General features: G+C 34.7%; 1 protein-coding gene and 1 non-coding gene across 7 annotated transcripts in view; both read left to right on the top strand.

Moving 5' to 3' along the window:
* The window catches only part of COP1 (COP1 E3 ubiquitin ligase), a 267,664-nt gene that overhangs the window by 157,190 nt on the left and 88,491 nt on the right, over window positions 1-21,983 (top strand). For all 6 annotated transcript variants that reach the window (XM_059937005.1, XM_059937022.1, XM_059937032.1 and 3 more), the window contains one exon: window positions 11,801-11,917. In XM_059937005.1, the coding sequence (XP_059792988.1) occupies window positions 11,801-11,917 (117 nt within the window). The remainder of the gene's footprint in view (window positions 1-11,800; window positions 11,918-21,983) is intronic.
* LOC132354981 (small nucleolar SNORD12/SNORD106) lies at window positions 6,691-6,773 on the top strand. Its single transcript, XR_009499485.1, has one exon. It is a non-coding gene; the product is annotated as a small nucleolar SNORD12/SNORD106 (small nucleolar RNA).

The following is a 21,983-nucleotide window of genomic DNA, read 5'->3' as shown; positions in this document are numbered from 1 at the left end:
GAATGTTGCATGTGACTTTGAGAAGAATGTGTATCCTACTGTTGTTGGATAAAGTAGTATGTAGATATCAATTATATTCATTTGATTTATGGTGTTGTTGAGTTCAACTGTGTCCTTACTGATTTTCTGCTTGCTGGATCTGTCCATTTCTGATAGAAGGGTGCGACATTTTTTAGATTCTACATGGATCTATGTATTTCTTCTTTTACTATACCACATTGTCTTGATTTGTAGCTTAAGTCTTGAAATCATTTAGTGTGAATCCTTCATCTTTGTTCTTGAAAACGATTTTAGCTCTTTACTTTCTCTGCTTTCCCATGAACAGTTTAGAATCAAGTTGCCAGTACCTACAGAAAATCCTGCTGGGATTTTGATTGAGATAGTATTGAATCTATAGATTAATATGGGATGAGTTGATATCTTAATGTATTGAGACTTCCATTCCATGAACATGGCTTATCTCTTCATATTTAGTCCTTTCTGGATTTCTCTTATCATAGTTTTATTGTTTTATAATTTTTTTAAATTAATTATTTATTTATTTATTTTTGGCTGTGTTGGGTCTTCGTTTTTGTGCAAGGGCTTTCCCTAGTTGCGGCAGTAATTATGGTTCGCAGGCTCTAGAGCGCAGGCTCAGTAGTTGTGGCGCATGGGCTTAGTTGCTCCGCTGCATGTGGGATCTTCCCGGACCAGAGCTCAAATCCGCGTCCCCTGTGTTGGCAGGCAGATTCTTAACCACTGCGCCACCAGAGAAGCCCTGTAATGATCTGTTTTCAAATCTTGAGGTAGCCTTACATTTCCAGGAAAAACCTCATCTTGGTCATGATGTATTATCTGTCTCTTCTGTATTGTTAGATTTGATTTGCTAATTTTTTGGGGGGGATTTTTACATCTATGTTTATGAGGGTTATTTTTCTATTCTTGTAATGTCTTTTTGTATCAGGATAATGCTGGCCTCCTAAAATGATTTTCCTTTTCTGTGTTTGTACCCCTGGGTGGGGTGGGTGGAGGGAAGTGATTATTTAGAATTGTTACTGTTAAATTCTTAAATGTTTGGTAGAATTTGTCATTAAAGCTTTCTGTCCTGGAGTTTTCTTTGTTTGAATGTTTTAACTAAGAACTTAATTTCTTTAGTAGATTTAGGACTGTTCAATTAATCTATTTCTTTTTGAGTGAGCTTTGGTAGTTTGTATCTTTCAGGAATTGGTATTTTGTGTCCTTTCTTTTTTTTATTATTTATGTACTTAGATCAGTGTGATGTTAGGTTTATCAATCTTATTGATCTTTTCAAATATCTAACTGATTTTATTGGTTTTTCTGTTTTCAGTTTCATTGATGTTTGTCCATTAATTTTTTCTTCTTGCTTTGGGTTTAATTTCTTCTTTTTCTAGGTTGTTACAGTTGAAGTTTATGTCATTGATTTGAGCATTTATCTTTTCTAATATAAATATTTTTTGTTATACATTTCCCTTTAAGCACTACTTTAACTGATCCCACAGATTTTCATATAATGTGTTTTTCATTCAATTTAAGATTACATCTGTGACTTCCCCAGTGGTCCAGTGGTTAAGACTCCGTGCTTCCACTGCAGGGGGCACAGGTTTGATCCTTGGTCAGAGAACCACATGCCGTGCGGCACAGCCAAAAAATAAATAAATAAAAAATATAAAAATAAATAAAATTACATCTAATATCTCTTGTGATTGTCTTGCTTGGCTAAGAATTATTTTAAAATATTTTAACATTTTCCATCTTTTTAAAAAAATGTCAGAGCTCTTACTGTTACCGATTTATAGCTTAATTCTTTTATAATTAGAGAACATATTTTTATATAATTTTAATCCTTTTAAATTTGTTATGATTTGTTTTGTGGTCCAGAATACAATCTACCTTGGTACGTATTCCAAGTGCATTGAAAAAATCTATACTCTGCTGTTTGATGGAGTGTTCTATAAGTGTCAGATCAATCTTGTTGATAATATTTTTTTGGTTTTCTATATCCCCCTTTTTTGGTCTCCTTGTTTTATTAATTATGAAACAGGAGTGTTGAAATCTAGTTTTATTTCTCCTTTCAGTTATCTTGGGGAAGAGGGTGTTTTGCCTCATTTTGGGGGGAAGCTGTATTGTTAGGGTCAGGAACATTTAGACATGTTATATTTTCTTGGTGAACTGACCCTTTTATCAGTATTTAATGTCACTCTTCATCCCTATTGATATTCTTTCTTCTGAAACTGCTTTGTTAGATACTCATCAAACCAGTAATTTCATTCTTTTTTCCTTTGGGATTCCAACTGCATGAATGTTAAACCTTTTTATTTTGTCTTATAGGTCCCTGAGACTCTGTCCTTTTCTTGTCAATATTTTTTTCTTTCTTCAGATTGAGTAATTTCTCTTCTGTCTTCTCATTCACTAACTTTTATGTGTCCATCTCCCTTTTGCTATGAATTTACCTCAGTGACTCTTTTATGTAAAGTACTGTGATTGTTTTAAATTTTTCTATTTTGTTCTTTTTCACAGTTTCTATATCTCTTCTGAGTACGTCTATCTTTCCATTAATTTTAAATGTGTTTATTACTTTTACCCCATGGAACATAGTTACAATAGTTGATTTACAGTCTGTTTTATAGCATTGCTCTGTTGATTGCATCTTCCTTTGAAAATTCTTCACATTTTCCTGGATTTTTGTATGTTGAGTTATTTTGAGGTTATATGTTAAGCATTTTGAATATTATTTTGTACAACTCTGGCTACTGTTCAGATTTTCTGGAGAGTGCTTTGTTTTGTTTTTTTAAATCGGGCAACCAGTTGGTTTAGATTTTGACCGTAAGTTCTATCTTGCCTATGTGAGTGGTTGTTTTACTGTCAGGTCAGTTTTCAAAGCCTTTGCTGTGCTCCATTGGTTTGCCTGATGCATATGCCAGTCAGAGGTTAATCTGGAAATTAGTAGGTCTTTTCAATGCTCATAACCTTTGCCATTCCACTTTGTTTCCATCTTGCACATAGAACTCAGAAGTAACTACAAGACTTATGCTGTTCATACACAGAAGTATGGGATCTCCTTTTCTAGTGCTTTCTTTTTGAAGTTTCTACTGCACACTCTTCATCCCCCAGAGTCTTTTTTACTGAGGGTTTCTCAAGAAAGTAGCATTTTCTGTACAGATGAGTTACTCCTTTTTATGGCCATGGAGATGGAGTTTCTCTTGGTGCATTAGCTTCCCATACTGATGCAGCTCTGTGACTAAAGCCCTCCCTTGGGGAGAAGTTGAAAGAGTAAAAGGATGAAACAAAAGAAAAACAATGAAAATTACTCCCAAACCTCTGGCTTGCAAGAACCCCTTTTATTAGTCTTATGTCCAGATACACAGGGATTTTCCTTAGTTTTTGCTGATTGAGGTACTGACTTTGCCTCTCTATGGGAGAATAGAGGGAGGAACAAAACGGTGTTCTCACCTCCATGTTGGTCACTTCTTAAGTCTTGAATTTCCTCCCCCAAATGACTGGTTTTCCTTATTATTCACATTCCTCAGAGAGTCACTTTCTGTTTTCTTGATAATTGTCCAGAGTAAACTCACAGTGAGAGAGACTGACAGATTACTCTGTCTTGGTTGGTACTAAAATTCCCAAATGCATTTACGCCTCCCTCAAAAGTGTTACAGGCATACCTCATTTTATTGCACCTTGCTAATACTATGTTTTTTACAAATTGAGGGCTTATGGTAACCCTGTATAGAGCAAGTCTATTGGCGCCATTTTTCCAACAGCTTTTGCTCATTTCATGTCTCTCTGTCACATTTTGGTAATTCTCGCAAAATTTCAAACTTTTTCAATATTTTTATATGTGTTATGGTGATCTGTTATCAGTGATCTTTGGTGTTTCTATTGTAATTGTTTTGGAGTGCCACACACTGCACCTATATAAGATGGCAAACTTAATCGATAAACGTAGTGTGTGTTCTGATTGCTCCACCCCGTCCGTTCCTCTGTCTCTCTCCTTCTCTTCAGGCCTCCCTATTCCCTGAGACATAACAATGTTGAAATTAGGCCAGTTAATGACCCTCCGTTGGCCTCTAATTGTTCAATTGAACAGAAGAGTTGCACATCTCACTTTATTATTTATTTATTTTTTATAAATCAAAGTATAGTTGATCTACAATGTTTGTGTTAATTTCTGCTGTGCAGCAAAGTGATTCAGTTATACATATATATACATCTTTTTTCATATTCTTTTCCATTATGGTTTAACTATACTGAATATAGTTCTCTGTGCTATACAGTAGGACCTTGTGTTTATCCATCCTATATATAATAGCTTACATATGCTAACCCCAACCTCCAACTCCATCCCTCTCCCATTCCCCTCCCCCTTGGCAACCACCAATCTGTTCTCTAAGTCTATGAGTCTGTTTCTGTTTCGTAGGTAAATTCATTTGTGTCATACTTTAGATTCCACATATAAGTGATGTCATATGGTATTTGTCTTTCTCTTTCTCACCTCGCTTAGTATGATGATCTCTAGGTCCATCCATGTTGCTGCAAATGGCATTATTTCATTCTTTTTTATGGCTGAGTAGTATTCCATTGTATATATATGTACCACATTTTCTTTATCCATTCCTCTGTTGATGGACATTTAGATTTTATCCATGTCTTGACTATTGTGAATACTGCTGCTTTGAACATAGGGGTGTATGTATCTTTTTGAATTATAGTTTCATCCAGATATATGCCCAGGAGTGGGATTGCTGGATCATATGGCAACTCTATTTTTAGTTTTTTGAGGAACCTCCATACTGTTTTCCATAGTGTCTACACCAACTTACATTTCCACCAACAGTGTACGAGGGTTCCCTTTTCTCCACACCCTCTCCAGCATTTGTTATTTGTAGACTTTCTGATGATGGCCATTCTGAGCACTGTGAGGTGGTACCTCATTGTTGTTTTGATTTGCATTTCTCTAATAATTAGTTATGATGTTGAGCATCTTTTCATGTGGCACATCTAACTTTAAATCAAAAGCTAGAAATGATTAAGGTTAGTGAAGAAGGCATGTTGAGAGTCAAGATAGGCTGAAAGCTAGGCCTCTTGCACCAAACACTTAGCCAAGTTGTGAATGCTAAGGAAAAGTTCTTGAAGGAAATTAAAAGTGTTATTCCAGTGAACACATGGATGATAAGAAAGTGGAATAGCCTTATTGCTGATATGAAGAAAGTTTTAGTGGTCTGGATAGAAGATCAAATATTCCCTTAAGCCAAAGCCTAATCCAGAGCAAGACCCTACCTCTTTTCAATTCTGTGAAAGCTGAGAGAGGTGAGGAAGTTGCAGAAGAAAAGTTTGAAGCTAGCGGAGGTTGACTCACGTGGTTTAAGAAAAGAAACTGTCTTTACAACATAAAAGTGCACAGTGAAGCTGCAAGTGCTGATTAGAAGCTGTTGCAAATTATCCAGAAGATCTAGCTGAGATAATGAAGGTGGCTCTACTAAACAACATAGTTTCAATGTAAATGAAACAGTATTATGCCATCTAGGATTTCCATAACTAGAGAAGTCAGTGCCTGGTTTCAAAGCTTTAAAGGACAGGCCGACTCTTGTTGGGGCTAAAGCAGCTGGTAACTTGAAATTGAAGCCAGTGCTCATTTGCCATTTTGAAAATTGTAGGGCCCTTAAGAATTATGCTAAATCCACTCTGCCTGTGCTCCTTAAATGGAACAACAAAGCCTGCATGACTGCACATCTGATTACAACATGGTTTGCTGAATATTTTAAGTCCACTGTTGAGACCTCCTGCTCAGAAAAAAAGATTCCTTTCAAAATAGTACTGCTCATTGACAGTGCTCCTGGTCATCCAAGACCTCTGATGGAGAGAGACAATGAGATTAATGTTTTTTTTCATGCCTGCTAATACAACATCCATTCTACAGCCTATAGATCAGGGAGTAATTTCAACTTTCAAATCTTATTATTTAAGAAATACATTTTGTAAGGCTATATCTGCCATAGATAGTGTGATTCCTCTGATGAATCTGGGCAAAGTCAATTGAAAACAGAGAAATTGTTCATGAAAGGAAGAGTTAGTAGATGGGGCAGACTTCACTGCTGTCTTACTTTAAGAAGTTGCTGCAGCCACCCCAAGCCTTCAGCAACCACCATTCTGATCAGTCAGCAGCCATCAACTTAGAGGCAAAACAGTCTACCAGTAAAAAGACTCAGATGATGGTTGCCATTTTTTAGCAATAAAATATTTTTTAATTAAGGTGTGTAAAAAATTTTTTTTTGGATATAACGCTACTGCACATTTAATAGACTGCAGTATAATGTAAACATGGATTTTACATGTATTGGGAAAACAGAAATTTTGTGACTCCCTTTATTACAGTACTTGCATTATTGTGGTGGCCTGGAACAAAACCCTCAATACAGGAATGCCTGTATTTACTGTTTCTTAAATATATTTATCACTCCTTGACTGTTTGGTGATTTTACTTATAAAATATAGCCTTTATAATAATTTTATAGTAAGAATATTTTAAATTACTTTTAATGTATTTTACACGAAAATATTTAACATTTTTTATATTTGTTGTTTAATCAATTTTTAACCATTATTAACAATGGAAGTTATTTTTTCATTGCATAATTACTCAGTCCTTACAAATAATATTTTTCTGATTTGTATATTTTAAAAATAGTTTAATTCCTCATAAATGATGACTGAACTTTTTTCCCCGACAGATCAACCATGTTGATCTAACTTCTCTAAGCCAGTTATAAGATAAAAAGTTTAAAAAATAAGTAAAAACAGTTTACTTCCAATTATATGTGCACATATTTGCATGTTAAAGAACTGTCAATACCTAGCAAGGTAATCAGAAAAGAGTTTCATGAGCCATTTTATAAGTTCTTTTGGGAAAATGTATTTTCCTTTTAAAATACATAACCTAAGAGTCATTTCCAATAAATAATCTTGCTTTTGAAATAGAATAAGCACATTCTTTAAAGGTTTTTTCCCCTCCATATATGAGTTTGAAGAATTCAGGCTTTAGGACACCCTAAATTTAGCCTGATTTATTCCAAATTTTCATAGTTGTATATGTTAATGTAAATATAATATAAAAGTGCTGAATTTGAAATCTTGGTAAATTTTAAAAATTAATTTTACTTAACTCATACTGAATGAAATGCTTCTACTTCTTATCATCAGAGGACTAAAAATTGAACTGCAACATAATAAATAAACAGCTTTATGATAACAGTTATCATTCTCATAAGTTATAACTCTACTAAGTATAATATCTCCTGGATCCAAATGAAATTAAAAGGCTTGTGTTGGCCAGCATCCCAGATGGACCCCAGTGATCTTTGGCTTCTATTATTCCCACACTTGTTTAGTTCCCCTGCTTCCCCATTGCTCCAGTCTGCATGATACCAGAATACTGTAGAAGTGAAGGTATGTCCCTTCTGAAATTAGTTTATCTGTCTTCATCATTCTCTTTCCATTCACTTGGTTTGGGAGAAGCTAGCTGTGTCATAAGCCCAAATGGTGGGGAACCGAATCCTCACTCCAAGAGCTGTGTTGAGTGAGCTTTGAAACGAATCCTTCAGCTCAGCTTTACTGTGACCTCTGAACCTTGAGACGGTGAGCCAAAAGCACCCAGCCAAGCTGCTTGGAGATTCCTGATTCTCAGAAACTATGTGACATAGTAAATTTTGTTGTTTTAAGTTGCTAAGTTTTGGGGCAATTTGCTGTGCAACAATAGCTAACTAATGCGACAAGGCCTGTTTTCTCTTTGATGAAGTTTAAAAGAAAAACTTATGTTTGATAATTAGCACTGTGAAAGTACACATCTTTGTGGTTTAATCTTTTACCCTTTTTTAGACTTATCAAATAGTATAGATGTTTATGATAGTTTTGGGTGAAGCAGCATTCTCCCTTTTAATTCATTCTGTTTTCTGTAGGATCTAGACAGTAGTTTAGAAGTGCCTTCAGGAGTACCAGATATGAATCATACTCATACTTGCACATTCTCATTAAAGACAGGCTTTCTTACTGTGTCAAACTCCTGGGCCTGTTTCCTTTATCTTTTACAATGAATTCTTTCTTAGGAAGCTTTGTGCAAATAGGTATACAGTGGACCCAGTCTGAAAAGCTCAGAAACATAAATCCTGCACATTGAAATTGGTACTGACATTATTATAGATATGTAATGTGTTCTGTTTTTGGAAAAAATAATTTTGAACAAAAGAACTTACGGAGTGTTTAACCCAGACCTTAAAGATTTGTAGATGATAAACCTCACCAATCCTCTAGGGTAGTTGGATTTTTTAAGATTCAGGACTTTTTAATGGGACTTAAGATTCAGGTGATACTCAAAAAAACCAGAAAAACAAAAAAACAAAAACCTTTTCTTTACCTATTAACATTAATGAAACTTGTAATAAAACACTTAGTTATAAGTAAAAAATTCATTTCCTAAAGGCAGCTAGATAGTATTCAGAACAAGTTGTTTTTTTTTTTTTTTTAGTCTCCTACATTTTGACATGATTTTCCTAAGGGTCACTATTTTGATTTTTTGCTGAGTGTCACAGGAGACTATATAAATAAGGGCAATGTGTTTTGTTTGGTTTAATTGCCTTAGCTCTTCATCTTGAGGATATTTTCTTTTAAATTTGCTTTTGTTTTTTCTTGCCAAAAGGAATTTTCACAATAAATGTTGAGACTATAATTTTGTAGTTAAAAGAAATTCTTACTATCAGACTTTTAAGGAGAAAGGAACCATAGTTCCTTATTGTGAAGAACATCTCATTTATATTTGTCTTAGACATTTTCTTTTTTTTTTTTTGGCCACACCACGCAGCTTGTGGATCTTAGTTCCTCTTAACAGGGATCAAACCCAGGCCCCTGGCAGTGAGAGCACCAAGTCCTAACCACTGGGCCACCAGGGAATTCTGTCTTACACATTTTCTTCCGGTACTTTTATTGATTTCTTTCTCCGAAAGATTATACTATTTTAACTTTTGACCTATGATGTTATCTTAGGATATTAAGTTGATTTTAATGTTATTTCATCATATCTGTTGTATTAGTTCCCTAGGACTGCCATAGCAGTGTACCACTACCTGCTTGGCTCCTACAATAGAAATTTATTCTCTCACAGTACTGCAGGCTTAGAAGCCCGGAGTAAGGTATTGGCAGGGCCATTCTCCCTCTGAAGACTCTAGGGAAGACTCCGTCCTTGCTGCCTTCCTAGCTTCTGGTGGTTACATAGCAGTCCTTGGCATTCTTTTACTTGTAGCTGCATCCAATTTCTGCCTCTCTCTACACATCGCCTTCTTCACTCTTTGCGTCTGTAGCCAAGTCTCCCTCTCCTTATAAAGATATAAGTCATTGGATTTAGGGCCCATCCTATTCCAGTATGACCTCATCTTAACTTGATTACATCTGTAAAGACCCTATTTCAAAATAAGTTGACACTCATAGGTACCTAGTGTTAGGACTTCAACATATCTTTTTGGGGAAAACAATTTAACCCACAATACCTGTTCTATTTAATAACTAATAACTTAAGAACAGCATTATATTCCTTGTGCATTTTTCTTTTCTATGCTTTATATATTCAGTGTATCTTTATAGTATTTTAAACCTTAGGTATCCTTACAGTTCAGACAGTTATATTAGATTCTGATATCTTACGTGTTGAAAATTATAACCATGGTGGTTACCATTATGTCTTATTTTTAAAATGTAAATGATTACTCCATTGAGAAAATTACTTTGAAATAAAAAAGAAGACCTCACTTCTAAGTTAGCTGTTGTTCTGTTAGTTCTGGTTCATTTTTGTGACTACTCATATTTAATAGTCATAAAACACTGATATATAACCCTTGTTTGTAAAGGTTCTTAGTGATTAGTAGTGAGGTTATGGAATTAGTAGGTGCTCCATAAATATTTGTTGTGGATTAACTTTGGCTTGCCACGCTGTTAGAGTACAGTTCTACCACTTGATATTCTAATCTATAAGTACTATTTGACATGCAGACCTTTAATTACAGCTAGCCATCTCATCTCAGAATTGTGTATCTTAATTGCCTGAACAATGGTATGTTGACTGAAATAGCACATGATTCCTGTTGGAAAATAACGTGAAACAAATCAAATATTTCTATTTAAAACTGTTATTTTTTTGTTTTAGTAATGAGTATCTTATGTTTCTCTGGGAAGGCTAATAGATTCATCAGGTTTTAAATAACTTTTTTTAATGATTAATTTTTATTCAGAGGTTTCACATATTTAAAGAAATTTTCTGTTCTTGTGAAATTCTATTCATAGAAGATAAATGATCCTGTTCACACAGAGGAAGTCTCTATTCTTATGAAATAACATTCATAGAAGTGGTAGTTGTTGGAACCATTTTTATGTTTTTCACTCCTATTTAAAGATCACTGTATTAATAATCCTAAAAAGATTCTAAAATTTTATTATGCCTCCAGCTCTATATTTTGGTTTTCAATTCTGCTTTACACATTAGAATCACTCAGAAAGCTTTTTTTTAAAAATTTATTTATTTTTGGCTGTGTTGGGTCTTCATTGCAGTACGCGGGCTTCTCATTGCGGTGGCTTCTCTTGTTGTGGAGCATGGGCTCTAGGTGCGTGGGCTTCAGTAGTTGTGGCACATGGGCTCAGTAGTTGTGGCTCGCAGGCTCTAGAGCTCAGGCTCAGTAGTTGTGGCGCACAGGCTTAGTTGCTCTGCGGCATGTGGGATCTTCCTGGACCAGGGCTTGAACCCGTGTCCCCTGCACTGGCAGGTGGATTCTTAACCACTGCGCTACCAGGGAAGCCCCCAGAGAGCTTTTTAAAAAACCACCAATACCTGGACCCCATCTGGGCACTGTCCTGATGAGACATTGGGACCCATAGAACGATGGGTTAGGAAGGCTTTTGTTGTTGTTATTGTTAATGTTTGTTATTAATACTAATGTGCAACCAGGATCATAACCTATATCTTGAAAGTCTGTTTGTATTCTAGTGTCTACTAAGACATTTTTGTTTAAAAATGATATGCTTGCTCTGGTAACACACAAGATAACATCTCACTTTTATACTTCTGTTTTCAGATCTGACCTGCTCTGATCAGTCAGCTTTTCACTCCCTAATCCTTACAAATCTCAGTATATACCATTGGAATGGACTAAATATCAAATATTAAGGCAAAATTTTGAAGTTCAGCTAAGCAATTCTGTCACCTGTTACTTTAGACGTACTAAATCATACAACTAAGTTCCCATGTAAAATTTTAAAATCATGGAATTCTTAATTGAAAGATGAAATAAGAACTGATCCCACGTACTTTAAAAGATATTTGTGTATATATCATATATACAATCTGATATATATCGTACATGTGAAAATGTGTGTGTACGTGTGTATGTGAGGTTCTCAAAAGTGTAATTAGGTTGGACGATAAACCATGTAGTTGCCCTACTCATACACGCACACACACACTATTTAAAGAATACTAAGGCAAATACACATGTATTTCAGATTGCTTTTTTTTAACCTGTCTTTTATGCCTTAGGTATGAGATGTATTGATTATGTAATGTTTTCTGACTTTGAAACTAAGCTCTGTTGGTTTAAATATACTGTTCTATTATTCATTCATTCAGTTTAAACATTTTTGATCCTAGTAAACCAAAATGCTTAGATTAGTATGAAAAGACAGCTGTGGCAATAAGCAGACTTTCTCAGTTACAGAAGCATTGGCCTATGTATTGTTTATTTTCATTTTTATTGTTCCTTACTCTTAGTGAAGCTATGGTCTACCAACCTAGACAACTCGGTGGCAAGCATTGAGGCGAAGGCTAACGTGTGCTGTGTTAAATTCAGCCCCTCTTCTAGATACCATCTGGCTTTCGGCTGTGCAGGTAAGAAATGAAAGATTTGTCTTCTTTTCTCGTTGGTTTTCATGACTAAGATAAAAGAAAGTTTTAAAATGAATAACTTTCTTTGTAGGTTTGAACTTTATGTTCATTATTATACTCTAAATTAGAACTATGTAGTATGCCATTTTTACTCATTAATTGCTGTGCCTTAATTTCAGTGTTCTGTCTCCCATGTCTAATACATAGAGATGGGTTTGTTGATTATTTTTGTTGTTGTTCCTCTGAGTCTTTGCATGCATGAATAATGCTTATTTGTTTACAAACTTAGGTCATAATGATGTTTAAACAATGAAGCTGTATTGTTTAGACACAGGAAACCTTTTTTTTTTTTTAATTAAAGGAAACCTAATAATTCCTTCAACAATTATTTATTGAGTGCCTACTGTGCATAAAGCACCCATCTAGGGGCAGTGAATAAGACAGATAAAGTCTTGTATTGTGGAGTACATGCTAACATAGTAAGTACTCAAAAAAAAATCATACCAAAGAATTTTTTGTTAAAGTATTTTTCTTAACTAGGGTGACCAAATGTCTGGATTTGCCTGGAGCAGTCCTAGTTTATATTATATCTGTCTTACCATCATAATTACTGATAGGGATTTCTTTCATTCTCAAAAGTGTTATGGGTTGGAAGATAAATTATGTGGTCACTTTTACTCATAATTCCTTTGTCTTCTATATCTGATTTCCTACCTTGAATGTTTGCTAAAGCAGTAAACACCTGTAATTTAACTTTAGCATTGTTAAATCTCCTTGATTCTTGATTCCTTTTTTTATTGATAATCTCGAGTAAAAAAAAAAAAAAAAAGATAATCTAGCACCATATCATGAACACAATATTACCTTTCAAAAAGGTAAATTTAAATCTTAATGTATCATAACATCTTTTCCTTATTCCAACTTACTATTTATTTCACTTGCATACTGACATAATTCCATAATTAAATTCCAGGAGGGTATGTATGAACATGTATATGTGGGTAGAATTCTCTTTTCATTAGCAGATAGATTTTTTTTTTTTCCCCACATGCTGCTCTTTTCCATTGGGACCTACTATTCCCTTATTTAAATCCCTGTTTTGTCTCTGACTAGAAATGTTACTTTGGGCAAATTGATTAACTTCTCTCCCCAAGTTCCTTATCATTAAAATAGAGATAGCCTTTTGGGTCTCTTACGAGGATTATGAAAGGAAGATGCTGTCTGTAAAGCTCTTCGAACATGATGCTCAATAATTACTTAGTTATTATTATTAATTAATATTTTATCAGTCATTTAATTAGAGTAGCTTTTTTAGTTTTTAATATTATACACATACTCACCAACGGCCATCATTTTTTTTTTTTTGGTTCTCAGTTTTTATTTCTTTTTTAATATCTTTTTTGGAGTATAATTGCTTTACAATGGTGTGTTAGTTTCTGCTTTATAACAGAGTGAATCAGCTATACATATACGTATATCCCCATATCCCCTCCCTCTTGCATCTCCCTCCCATCCGCCCTATCCCACCCCTCTAGGTGGTCACAGAGCACTGAGCTGATCTCCCTGTGCTATGCTGCTGCTTCCCACTAGCTATCGATTTTACATTTGGTAGTATATATAAGTCCATGCCACTCTCTCACTTCGTCCCAGCTTACCCTTCCCCCTCCCCGTGTCCTCAAGTCCATTCTCTACATCTGCATCTTTATTCCTGTCCTGCCCATAGGTTCTTCATAACCTTCTTTTTTTTTTTTTAAGATTCCATATATATGTGTTAGCATATGGTACTGTTTTTCTCTTTCTGACTTACTTCACTCTGTAGGACACACTCTAGGTCCATCCACCTCACGACAAATAACTGTTTCGTTTCTTTTTATGGCTGAGTAATATTCCATTGTATATATGTGCCACATCTTCATCCACCTCACGACAAATAACTGTTTCGTTTCTTTTTATGGCTGAGTAATATTCCATTGTATATATGTGCCACATCTTTATCCATTCATCTGTTGATGGACACTTAGGTTGCTTCCATGTCCTGGCTATTGTAAATAGAGCTGCAATGAACATTGTGCTACATGACTCTTTTGGAATTATGGTTTTCTCCAGGTATATGCCCAGTAGTGGGATTGCTGGGTCGTATGGTAGTTCTATTTTTAGTTTTTTAAGGTACCTGCATACTGTTCTCCATAGTGGCTGTATCAATTTACATTCCCACCAACAGTGCAAAAGGGTTCCCTTTTCTCCACACGCTTTCCAGACTTTATTGTTTGTAGATTTTTTGATGATGACCATACTTACTGGTGTGAGGTGATACCTCATTGTAGTTTTGATTTGCATTTCTCTAATGATTAGTGATGTTGAGCATCTTAACATGTGTTTGTTGGCAATCTGTATATCTTCTTTGGAGAAATGTCTATTTAGATCTTCTGCCCATTTTTGGATTGGGTTGTTTGTTTATTTGATATTGAGCTGCAGGAGCCGCTTCTAAATTTTGGAGATTAATCCTTTGTCAGTTGCTTCATTTGCATCTATCTTCTCCCATTCTGAGGGCTGTCTTTTCGTCTTGTTTAGTTATTCCTTTGCTGTGCAAAAGCTTGTAAGTTTCATTAGGTCCCATTTGTTTATTTTTGTTTTTATTTCCATTTCTCTAGGAGGTGTGTCAAAAAGGATCTTGCTGTGATTTATGTCATAGAGTGTTCTGCCTATGTTTTCCTCTAAGAGTTTGATAGTGTCTGGCCTTACATTTAGGTCTTTAATCCATTTTGAGTTTATTTTTGTGTATGGTGTTAGAGAGTGTTCTAATTTTATTCTTTTACATGTAACTGTCCAGTTTTCCCAGCACCACTTATTGAAGAGGCTGTCTCTTCTCCACTGTATATTCTTCCGTCCTTTATCAAAGATATGGTGACCATATGTGTGTGGGTTTATCTCTGGGCTTTCTATCCTATTCTGTTGATCTATATTTCTGTTTTTGTGCCAGTACCATACTCTCTTGATTACTGTAGCTTTGTAGTATAGTCTGAGGTCCAGGAGCCTGATTCCTCCAGCCCGTTTTTCTTTCTCAAGATTGCTTTGGCTATTCGGGGTCTTTTCTGTTTCCATACAAATTGTGAAATTTTTGTTCTAGTTCTGTGAAAAATGCCAGTGGTAGTTTGATAGGGATTGCACTGAATCTGTAGATTGCTTTGAGTAGTATAGTCCTTTTCACGATGTTGATTCTTCCAATCAAAGAACATGGTATATCTCTCCATCTGTTTGTATCATCTTTAATTTCTTTCATCAGTGTCTTATCGTTTTCTGCTTACAGGTCATTTGTCTCCTTAGGTAGATTTATTCCTAGGTATTTTATTCTTTTTGTTGCAATGGTAAATGGGAGTGTTTCCTTAATTTCTCTTTCTGATTTCATCATGAGTGTATAGGAATGCAAGAGATTTCTGTGCATTAATTTTGTATCCTGCAACTTTACCAAATTCATTGATTAGCTCTAGTAGTTTTCTGGTGGCATCTTTAGGATTCTCTATGTATAGTATCATGTCATCTGCAAACAGTGACAGCTTTACATCTCCTTTTCTGATTTGTATTCCTTTTATTTCTTTTTCTTCTCTCATTGCTTTGGCTTAAACCTCCAAAACTATGTTGAATAATAGTGGTGAGAGTGGACAACCTTGTCTTGTTCTTGATCATAGAGGAAATGCTTTCAGTTTTTCACCATTGAGAATGATGTTGGCTGTGGGTTTGTCATATATGGCCTTTATTATGTTGAGGTAAGCTCCCTCTATGCCTACTTTTTGGAGGGTTTTTATCATAAATGGGTGTTGAAATTTGTCGAAAGCTTTTTCTACATCTATTGAGATGATCATATGGTTTTTCTCCTTCAACCTGTTAATATGGTTTATCACATTGATTGATTTGCATATACTGAAAAATCCTTGCATTCCTGGGGTAAACCCCACTTGATCGTGGTGTGTGATCCTTTTAATGTACTGTTGGATTCTGTTTGCTAGTATTTTGTTGAGGATTTTTGCGTCTATGTTCATCAGCGATATTGGCCTGTAGTTTTCTTTCTTTGTGACATCTTTGTCTGGTTTTGGTATCACAGTGATGGTGGCCTCGTAGAATGAGTTTGAGAGTGTTCCTTCCTCTGACATCTTTTGAAAGAGTTTGAGAAGGATAGGTGTTAGGTCTTCTCTAAATGTTTGATAGAATTCGCCTGTGAAGCCATCTGGTCCTCGGCTCTTTTTTCTTGGAAGAGTTTTAATCACAGTCTCAATTTCAGTGCTTGTGATTGGTCTGTTTATATTTTCTATTTCTTCCTGGTTTAGTGTTGGACGGTTGTGCTTTTCTAAGAATTTGTCCATCTCTTCCAGGTTGTCCATTTTATTGGCACATAGTTGCTTGTAGTAATCTCTCTTGATCCTGTGTATTTCTGCAGTGTCATTTGTTACTTCTCCTTTTTCATTTCTAATTCTGTTGATTTGAGTCTTCTCCCTTTTTTTCTTGATGAGTCTGGCTAATGGTTTATCAATTTTGTTTATCTTCTCAAAGAACCAACTTTTAGGGTTATTGATCTTTGCTATTGTTCCTTCATTTCTTTTTTTCTTTTCTTTTTTTTTTTTCTTATAATCATGTCATGGGGAAGGTCTTATTTCTTTTTTTTAATTTAATTTAATTTTATTTATTTTTTTATACAGCAGGTTCTTATTAGTTATCCATTTTATACATATCAGTATATATATGTCAAACCAGTCTCCCAATTTATCCCACCACCACCCCCACCACCGCCACTTTCCCCCCCTTGGTGTGTCCACATGTTTGTTCTCTACATCTGTGTCTCAATTTCTGCCCTGAAAACCAGTTCATCTGTACCATTTTTCTAGATTCCACATATATGCGTTAATATACGATATTTGTTTTTCTCTTTCTGACTTACTTCACTCTGTATGACAGTCTCTAGAACCATCCACGTCTCTACAAAGGACCCAATTTCGTTCCTTTTTATGGCTGAGTAATATTCCATTGTATATACGTACCACATCTTCTTTATCCATTCATCTGTCAATGGGCATTTAGGTTGCTTCCACGACCTGCCTATTGTAAATAGTGCTGCAATGAACATGGGGTGCATGTGTCTTTTTGAATTATGGTTTTCTCAGGGTATATGCCCAGTAGTGGGATTGCTGGGTCATATGGTAGTTCTATTTTTAGTTTTTTAAGGAACCTCCATACTGTTCTCCATAGCGGGTATATCAATTTACATTCCCACCAACAGTACAAGAGGGTTCCCTTTTCTCCACACCATCTCCAGCATTTGTTGTTTGTAGATTTTCTTATGATGCCCATTCTAACTGGTATGAGGTGATATCTCATTGTAGTTTTGATTTGCATTTCTCTAATAATTAGTGATGTTGAGCATCTTTTCATGTGCTTCTTGGCCATCTGCATGTCTTCTTTGGAGAAATGTCTATTTAGGTCTTCAGCCCTTTTTTGGATTGGGTTGTTTGTTTTTTTAATACTGAACTGCATGAGCTGTTTATATATTTTGGGGATTAATCTTTTGTCCGTTGTTTCATTTGCAAACATTTTCTCCCATTCTGAGGGTTCTCTTTTCATCTTGTCTTTAGTTTCCTTTGCTGTGCAAATGCTTTTAAGTTTCATTAGGTCCTATTTGTTTTTTTTTTTCTTTTTATTTCCATTACTCTAGGAAGTGGATCAAAAAAGATCTTGCTGTGATTTATGTCAAAGAGTGTTCTTCCTATGTTTTCCTCTAAGAGTTTTATCGTGTCTGGTCTTACATTTAGGTCTCTTATCCAGTTTGAGTTTATTTCTGTGTATGGTGTTAGGGAGTGTTCTAATTTCATTCTTTTACCTGTAACTGTCCAGTTTTCCAAGCACCATTTACTGAAGAGACTTTTTTCACCATTATATATCCTTGCCTCATTTGTCATAGAGTAGTTGACCGTAGGTTTGTGGGTTTATCTCGAGGCTTTCTATCCTGTTCCATTGATCTCTATTTCTGTTTTTGTGCCAGAACCATATTGTCTTGGTTACTGTAGCATTGTAGTATAGTCAGAAGTAAGGGAGTCTGATTCCTCCAGCTCTGTTTTTTTCCCACAAGACTGCTTTGGCTATTCGGGGTCTTTTGTGTCTCCATACAAATTTTAAGATATTTTGTTCTAGTTCTGTAAAAAATGCCTTTGGTAATTTGACAGGGATTGCATTGAATCTGTAGATTGCTTTGGGTAGTATAGTCGTTTTCACAATATTGATTCTTCCAATCCAAGAACATGGTATATCTCTCCATCTTTTTGTGTTGTCTTTAATTTATTTCATCAGTGTCTTATAGTTTTCTGCATACAGGTCTTTTGTCTCCCTACCTAGGTTTATTCCTAGGTATTTTTTGTTGTTGTTGTTGCAGTGGTAAATAGGAGTGTTTCCTTAATTTCTCTTTCAGATTTTTCGTCATTAATGTATAGGAATGCAAGAGATTTCTGTGCATTAATTTTGTATCCTGCTACTTAACCAAATTCATTGATTAACTCTAGTAGTTTTCTGGTGGCATCTTTAGGATTCTCTTTGTATAGTATCATGTCATCTGCAAACAGTGACACTTTTACTTCTTCTGTTCCAATTTGTATTCCTTTTATTTCTTTTTCTTCTCTGATTGTCATGGCTAGGGCTTCCAAAACTATGTTGAATAATAGTGGTGAGAGTGGACATCCTTGTCTCGTTCCTGATCTTAGAGGAAATGCTTTCAGTTTTTCACCATTGAGAATGATGTTTGCTGTGGGTTTGTCATACATGGCCTTTATTATGTTGAGGTAGGTTCCGTCTGTGCCCACTTTCTGGAGAGTTTTTATCATAAATGGGTGTTGAATTTTGTCACAAGCTTTTTCTGCATCTCTTGTGGTGATCATTTGGTTTTTGTTCTTCAATTTGTTAATATGGTGTATCACATTGATTGATTTGTGTATATTGAAGAATCCTTGCATCCCTGGGGTAAATCCCACTTGATCATGGTGTATGATCCTTTTATTGTGTTGTTGGATTCTGTTAACTAGTATTTTGTTGAGGATTTTTTCATGTATAATCATGATTGATATTTTTCTGTAAATTTCTTTTTTGGTAGTATCTTTGTCTGGTTTTGGTATCAGGGTGATGGTGGCCTCGTATAATGAGTTTGGGAGTGTTCCTTCCTCTTCCTTTTTTTGGAAGAGTTTGAGAAGGATGGGTGTTAGCTCTTCTCTAAATGTTTGATAGAATTCCCCTGTGAAACCATGTGGTCCTGGACTTCTGTTTGTGGAAGGTTTTTAATCACAGTTTCAATTTCATTACTTGTGATTGGTGTGTTCATATTTTCTATTATTTCCAGTTTCAGTCTTGGAAGGCTATACCTTTCTAAGAATTTGTCCATTTCTTCCAGGTTGTCCATTTTATTGGCAGAGTTGCTTGTAGTAGTCTCTTAGGATGCTTTGTATTTCTGTGGTGTCGGTTGTAACTTCTCCTCTTTCATTTCTAATTTTATTGATTTGAGTCCTCTCCCTCTTTTTCTTGATGCGTCTGGCTAATGGTTTATCAGTTTTGTTAATCTTCTCAAAGAACCAGCTTTTAGTTTTATTGATGTTTGCTATTGTATTCTTTGTTTCTATTTCATTTATATTTGTTCTGATTTTTATGATTTCTGCTAACTTTGTGTTTTGTTTGTTCTTTCTTTAGTTCCTTTAGGTGTAAGGTTAGGTTGTTTATTTGAGATTTTTCTTGTTTCTTGAGGTAGGATTGTATAGCTATAAACTTCCCTCTTAGAACTGCTTTTGCTGCATCCCATAGGTTTTGGATTGTCGTGTTTTCATTTTCATTTGTCTCTAGGTATTTTTTGATTTCCTCTTTGTTTTCTTCAGTGATCTCTTGGTTATTTAGTAACGTATTTTTTAGCCTCCATGTGTTTGTGTTTTTTACGTTTTTCTCCCTGTAATTGATTTCTAATTTCATAGCATTGTGGTCAGAAAAGATGCTTGATATGATTTCAGTTTTCTCAGATTTACTGAGGCTTGAATTGTGACCCAAGATGTGATCTATCCTGGAGAATGTTCCATGAGCACTTGAGAAGAAAGTGTAATCTGCTGTTTTTGGATGGAATGTCCTATAAATATCAGTTAAATCTATCAGGTCTATTGTGTCATTTAAAGCTTGTGTTTTCTTATTAATTATCTGTTTGGATGCTATGTGATTTGTTGTAAGTGAGGTGTTAAAGTCCCCCACTATTATTGTGTCACTGTTGATTTCCTCTTTTATAGCTGTAAGCAGTTGCCTTATGTATTGAGGTGCTCCTATGTTGGGTGCATATATATCTATATTTGTTATATCTTCTTCTTGGATTGATCCCTTGATCATTATGTAGTGTCCTTCCTTGACTCTTGTAATAGTCTTTATTTTAAAATCTATTTTGTCTGATATGAGAATTGCTACTCCAGCTTTCTTTTGATTTCCATTTGCATGGAATATCTTTTTCCATCCCCTCACTTTCAGTCTGTATGTGTCCCTAGGTCTGAAGTGGGTTTCTTGTAGACAACATATATACGTTTCTGTTTTTGTATCCATTCAGCAGCACAAGATTTTTGACATAAGGGTAACGGTGTTTATTAATTGTCTTGTTAGTTGATTACTACATGATGTTTTTTTATTGAGTAAAAACAGGTAGAAAAACCATTTTTTTCCAATTCATCTTCTCTAAAGCCAGTCTGAGAGAACTTTGTAAGACTAAAGTAAATAGAACTACTAAAAATCTGTGGTTTTAATAGAATGGTAGAGTTGCTTGCTTACTTACTTGAAGCATTTTGCAAGTTTTAAAACTGTAATTAGTATAACAGATAGGAAATGGGGGTACTCCTAAGTTATACTCTTTTAAGTAATAATAGTTTTGTTTTTCCCCCCAGAAATTAGTGATATAAATCAAAGGTAAGATTCGTATTATTCTGATTCAAGATTGATATTTATACTAATAACATATTCACTGGGAAGGAATAATGTTTGTATAACAAACAAACAGGAATTCTGAAATATTCTATTTAAACTGGGTTCTCAACAAACATTTTCAGTTTTGGTTGCTGTAAACTCTTTGTTACTCTCAGCAAACTAAACAGTTCATACACATAAACATATACCATTTGTTTTCCCATTTTCAATACTTTCTAGTTTTTGTGATTTGATATGTGATAACTCTTAGTCTTCAAAAGGAAAAAATAACCTTTTTGTTTGGTTTGGTTTTGTTGATTAATTAATTTTTAAGTACTGATATTACTTTCCTGACTCTCAAACTTGCAGTGGTTTCTTATTGTTTAAAGAATAAACACAGAGTCCTTTGCTTTCTGTTCTAGGCGCTCCATGATTGCCTTCAGTATTCGTTATACTTGACTTATGTTGTTTATTCTTTGAAAATTTTCACTCAGAAGAATTTTTATAAAGCTTCATCTTTCATAAAGATTTCTTGATTCTCAGTAAAGTTGAGACTATGTAGCTTACATATGTATCTTCCACTTTTAAAAATGTATGTAATCATTTAAAAATTGTTTATATTTAATTATACAAATAGTACAAGGTTAAATCCTCATTCTCAACTTTCCTATGTTACAGATAAAGCTTAAGTTCCCTTTGATCACACATTATTAAACTGTCTCTTCAGAGGTACTTCTTAAAATACTTTTACAAGTGTCTTTCCATAGATAGGGAGCATTTTTTGTGGAGATGCCCAATAAGTATTTTTCTTTTTTAGAATTTTTTTTGGTTTTAAAAATCAAGATGGATTCTAAAAGATGAACATGTACATTATGTAAAATATACATAGTTTTAGGTTATCTTTAGATCTCTGACTTGAATTTTTGGACTACCTTCTGCTCTTCCATGCCCTCCTCCTATATATGTCCCCAAAATATAATTCATCCCTTTCAACTTAAGAACCTGGTGTTTAGTTTAGTTTCATTTTATAGAGCTAACATGGAGAAACTTGATAGATATGTAAGTGCTCGGGATATCTTTTATTACATTTTTTCTGTCTTATTTATTTAATGGGAAATAT

Source organism: Balaenoptera ricei, chromosome 1 (assembly GCF_028023285.1).
Source record: "Balaenoptera ricei isolate mBalRic1 chromosome 1, mBalRic1.hap2, whole genome shotgun sequence".
Lineage (NCBI taxonomy): Eukaryota > Metazoa > Chordata > Mammalia > Artiodactyla > Balaenopteridae > Balaenoptera > Balaenoptera ricei.
This window is presented reverse-complemented; position numbering and strand designations above follow the sequence as displayed.